At 37.4% G+C, this 5,098-nt stretch overlaps 1 protein-coding gene across 1 annotated transcript in view; it reads right to left on the bottom strand.

Moving 5' to 3' along the window:
* Positions 1–5,098, bottom strand: part of COL4A3BP (collagen, type IV, alpha 3 (Goodpasture antigen) binding protein) — a 155,336-nt gene that overhangs the window by 17,306 nt on the left and 132,932 nt on the right. The window contains exon 13 of the mRNA XM_011996488.1: positions 850–945. Coding sequence (XP_011851878.1) covers positions 850–945 — 96 coding nt within the window. The remainder of the gene's footprint in view (positions 1–849; positions 946–5,098) is intronic.

Raw genomic sequence — 5,098 nt, 5'->3', positions numbered from 1 at the left:
ATATATATATATACTATTTTTTTTAGACAGGGTCTTAGTTTGTCACCCAGGCTAGAGTGCAGTGGCACAAATGTGGCTCATTGCAGCCTTGACCTCCCTGGCTCAAGGGATCTTTTGCCTCAGCCTCCTGAGTAGCTAGGACCACAGGTGTGTGGCACTGCACCTGGCTAATTTTTGTATTTTTTGTAGAGATGGGGTTTCACCGTGTTGCCCAGGTTTGACTTGAACCCCTGAGCTCAAGTAATCCACCTGCCATGTCCTCCTAAAGTGCTGGGATTACGGGTATGAGCCACTGTGCCTGGCCAATAGTACCTTTTAAATGTCAATATTCTTTTTCTTCTCTCATTCCTTGCTCTTATTTTCCGTCCCTGTGTTTAGGGATGTAAACAAGATTAACTGACCAATGTCTGAACATCAAATAAAGGTGCAGTAAGAGAAAAGAAAAGGAGGGTATAGACCAAAAAGGGAGAGAAACAAAGTGTCATCTAGGCACAACATTCAGTATGTTAAAAAAAAAAAAAAAAAAAGGAAATATCCAAATATAGGACCATCAGCTAATTGTGACCTTTCATATCTAATTCTCCAAATTTTATTTTCTTCATGGCCCAGTCAAAACAGAAAGGTTTAATCATATATTTATATTACAATCATAAAGAAATTTTAGTAAAGGCAAAGCCAGAAAAGCAAAAAGACATTCTATTGCTCCATATATGATACTGCTTTGATCACGTGTAATAATTTGTTTTAAAGGTAAGTTGAAAGTGCTATCCTTATTCATATCAATAGTAATGATTATATGACTGAAACAGAGATGCCTTTGGCAATCTACAACATTTCAGGGGGAATTACCTTCATTTCTCCTTCTTCTACAACCAACTGCCAATTGGCATCTCCGCCTACATCCTGTAATGAGTAAGTCATGTGGTTCTGCACCATCTCTTCAACCTTGTGAGGGGAGGAAAAAGGCATGAGAATCCAATAGGTATGTCATAATCTCTAAAACAGAATGGTATTCAGTTAACTTCAATTCAGAAATGGTGCTCTTAGTAGCTGAGCAACCAAATGGACAAAGGTGAGGAGGTTTTACATAGCGTTTGAAGAGTCTGGTCCACATTCCAGATATCCAGGTTAATGACAGGAGACAGAAATGAAAAGAAGGAAGATGGGTCACTCAAGTAACACATATTGGCCTAATGTGTATCAACTGACCAATAAGCATTTTCTGGAAAAAAGAAATATTCCATTCTGTATCATAAAACAGAGATAATGTGTTAAAGTATAAAATAATGGAACAGTATAGATAAAAGGGGCACAGAGATCATCCCGTCCAATGTTTCTATATTTAAGACTATGTAGAGATATCAGGAAGGTCTGATATGAACAAAGACATATATAGAGAGAGCACATCTTTGCTCTCATATGAGCAAAGATTAGCAAAGATATATATGTATATGTCAAAGATTTCAATACAAAAAAGGTGAAAAACCTTCCTTATGCCACTGATAAACCTCTGTTTTACAATGGAATATAAGCCAATTTAAAAATAATCAAACCCTTATTTATTTGATCCCAATTTCTTTGTTCTAAATTCTTTCAGGGACAATGCTAATATTCATATATTCAAGCATTTACACATAATCACCTTTTAGTTCATTTTAAAATTTCTAACAATTTCCTTTAAAAAATTTTAAATTTGAATTTATAACAACTTTTTACTGATATTTAAATGTAACTCTTAACTATCACAAATTGTCCTTATACATTTTATGTAAATAAGCAAACAAAGTTGAATATTTCACACTACCAGAATTCTCAGATTTATTGGAGAACTGAAGTGATACAAAGTGGAAACAAAGTAATTTCATTTTATGTAATAAATATATTAGAAGACAGAAGAGCTGGAAAATATATATATATACACACACACATATATATCATACTTCCATTAAATTTTATCCTAAAGTTCGTTTGTTTTATATAAAGTCTATTCTGTTCATTAGGAATATAGAACAGGAATCAGTTTTGAACATATTTCAAAGTAAATAATCAACTCCCCACCCCCCACCCAAGAGACAGGGTTATTCTGTCACACAGGTTGGAGTGCAGCGGCACAATCATAACTCACTGTAATCTTGAACTTCTGGACTCAAGTGATCCTCCTGCCTCAGCCTCGTAAGTAGCTAAAACTACAGGCCCATGCCACCATGCTTAGCTAATTTTTTTTTTTTTTTTAAGAGACAGGGTCTCACTTCGTGGCCCAGACTGGAGTACAGTAGTATGATCATAGCTCACTGCCACTACAATTTCCTGGGCTCAGGGGATCCTCCTGCCTCAGACTCTGAGTAGGTGGGATTACAGGAGTACAACACCACACCCAGTTAATTTTTTGTAGAGACAGGGTCTCGCCATCTTGCCCAGGCTGGTCTTGAAGTCATCTTCCCACCTTGGCCTCATTAACGGTTTTAAAAAAGAAACTCACTCTGGGAATATAATTTTCTATACCAAAGGATGTTATCAATATGTTATAGTGATGTATACTTCTGCTACCTCAAGTTTCTACATCTTAAATGCATTTTTGATTACTGAAAGCAGATATGGCCTTAAGTGTCTCCTGATACATCAACCATCACAAAGAGTATTTTTGATAAAAATGCTGAGATTCTATAATCTACTTTTGTACTAAATAAACACTAACAATATTTTATTCCTTTATTCATAATTCTCAAAACAGTGTGAGTTACTGATTTGACAGAAATTTAACAGGACATTCTACAATTTTACAAAGCCTTGGAAAATATAACTTTCAGTGTTGCATGGAGAAACTGTGCACCTTTATAATTTCAACATCTGCTTTGAGAGAGCAAGGATAACTAATGCAGGATTCCAAGTTACTAATACATACAAAATGTATCTGATTTCCAAAAAGAAAAGTCCCAGTTACTATGCATAAATAAAAGTAGCATTGGCTTGATTCATTTGTCTGTGTCACACTGTGATTAGGAGAAATGTTTACACTCTTCAGATTCCAAAATCTTAAAAATCTTTAGATTTGAGTATGTGCTTTGAGGTAGGAAACTAGCAGTTAAGCACACCTGTATTTATTATGAGATAAGAGACAGAAAGAAATGCTTCCCCCAAATAAACCCTACTTTCAATACGTTACTTGTGAAAGAAGAAAGTGAAGAACAGAAGAATTTTATTCTGTTAAAAAACAGAATTGGGGTCAAAAAAAAATTTTTTTTTTTTGAGATGGAGTCTTGCACTGTTGCCCAGGCTGGAGTGCAGTGGCGTGATCTTGGCTCACTGCAAGCTCCGCCTCCTGGGCCCACGCCATTCTCCTGCCTCAGTCTCCCAAGTAGCTGGGACTACAGGCACCCACCATCACGACTGGCTAATTTTTTGTAGTTTTAATAGAGACAGGGTTTCACCGCGTTAGCCAGGATGGTCTCGATCTACTGACCTCATGATCCACCTGCCTCGGCCTCCCAAAGTGCTGGGATTACAGGCGTGAGCCACCGTGCCTGGCCTAAAATAATTTTTTAATGCTACTTAGCTCTTTTGTCAAAAACAACGCAGGTAGTTGTGTTTCTGTTTGGGAGATTATTCTGAATTAGGGATTTCAAATGCCTAAGAAATGAGGTGTTTTTGATTTGTGGTTTTGTCCAAAAGAAACCAGATTCCACAAACATAAACGCACAGTAGGTAGCACAAGTCAAAAAATATATAGAAAGCATATTTAACATTGTCTTTCTAGGTAGGCAAAAAATGCTATTCCTTCAACGGTAGGCCATGAGGCAGGTCCAGGTTCAATTTTCAGCCATGCTGTATAAAAATGTTTTAAAAATAATATTCCTGTAATAGCTACACTGCATCAATGGAAAACCAGTTTTCAAAAGGTTCAACAAAGAAACAAACATTCAGTGCTATGCTCCTAAAAAACTAAAGATCTAATGAAGTACTAAATTACTGTAATAAACTCTGCAAAGCTTTCATCATGGAATCTTCATTCATTATAATATCTTCCTTGAGGTAATAACATTAAAGTTAAGAAGAGAGGTATACAGGTAAAAATCTCACTATAACAAATTTTATGTTTGCTGTAGGAAAATATGAAGTAACCAATATTACCATAGGGGCAGTGACTTGGGCACTGGTGACCAGACTGACACTTCAGATCTAACCTAATAATCTGCTCACTTTACTGTTCAGTTATGACACTACATATTAAAAAGAAGTGGGAAGCTGGGCGTGGTGGCTCACACCTGTAATCCCAGCACGTTGGGAGGCCGAGGCCGGCAGATCACAAGGTCACAAATTCGAGACCATCCTGCCTAACACGATGAAACCCCGTCTCTACTAAAAATACAAAAAAATTAGCCGGGCGTTGTGGCGGGCACCTGTAGTCACAGCTACTCGGGAGGCTGAGGCAGGAGAATGGCATGAACCTGGGAGACAGAGCTTGCAGTGAGCTGAGATCATGCCACTGCACTCCAGCCTGGCAACAGAGTGAGACTTTGTCTCAAAACATAAAACAAACAATAAACAAATATAGCCAAATTTACCATGCTGTTAGGCTCAAAATTTGACATTCTAGGAAATAATATTATAGTAACACCTCCTGTCACTTATAAATGAAAAAGACTCAGTCAAAAACACTGTAAGAAGGTGAACAGTGTTTCTAAGTTTTATTTAGGCTAAGTGTAATTTCAGAAATCATGCCCTTGATTTTTCCAGACCTAGAGTTGAAAATGATTAGCTGACATACAAAGCATCTTCAAATTAATAAACTATGAAACAACATGGAGATAAAATACATTTGATACAGAAAATTAGCTGGGCGCAGTGGCGGGCGCCTGTGGTCCCAGCTACTCAGGAGGCTGAGGCAGGAGAATGATGTGAACCTGGGAGGCGCGAGCTTGCAGTGAGCCGAGATTGCGCCACTGCACTCCAGCCTGGGCTACAGACCGAGACTCCGTCTCAAAAAAAAAAAAAAAAAAAAAAAAAAACAAACAAAAAACCATTTGAGATAGGGGGACATTTGCTCCAATTCTAACCTTTTCTTCCATCTCATATCTAAATCACTCAGTATGATGCCATT

The sequence above is a fragment of the Mandrillus leucophaeus genome, unplaced genomic scaffold, assembly GCF_000951045.1.
Source record: "Mandrillus leucophaeus isolate KB7577 unplaced genomic scaffold, Mleu.le_1.0 Scaffold114, whole genome shotgun sequence".
NCBI classification, from domain to species: Eukaryota; Metazoa; Chordata; class Mammalia; order Primates; family Cercopithecidae; genus Mandrillus; species Mandrillus leucophaeus.
The sequence above is the reverse complement of the archived record's forward strand: the minus strand, read 5'-3'. Positions and strand labels throughout refer to the sequence as shown.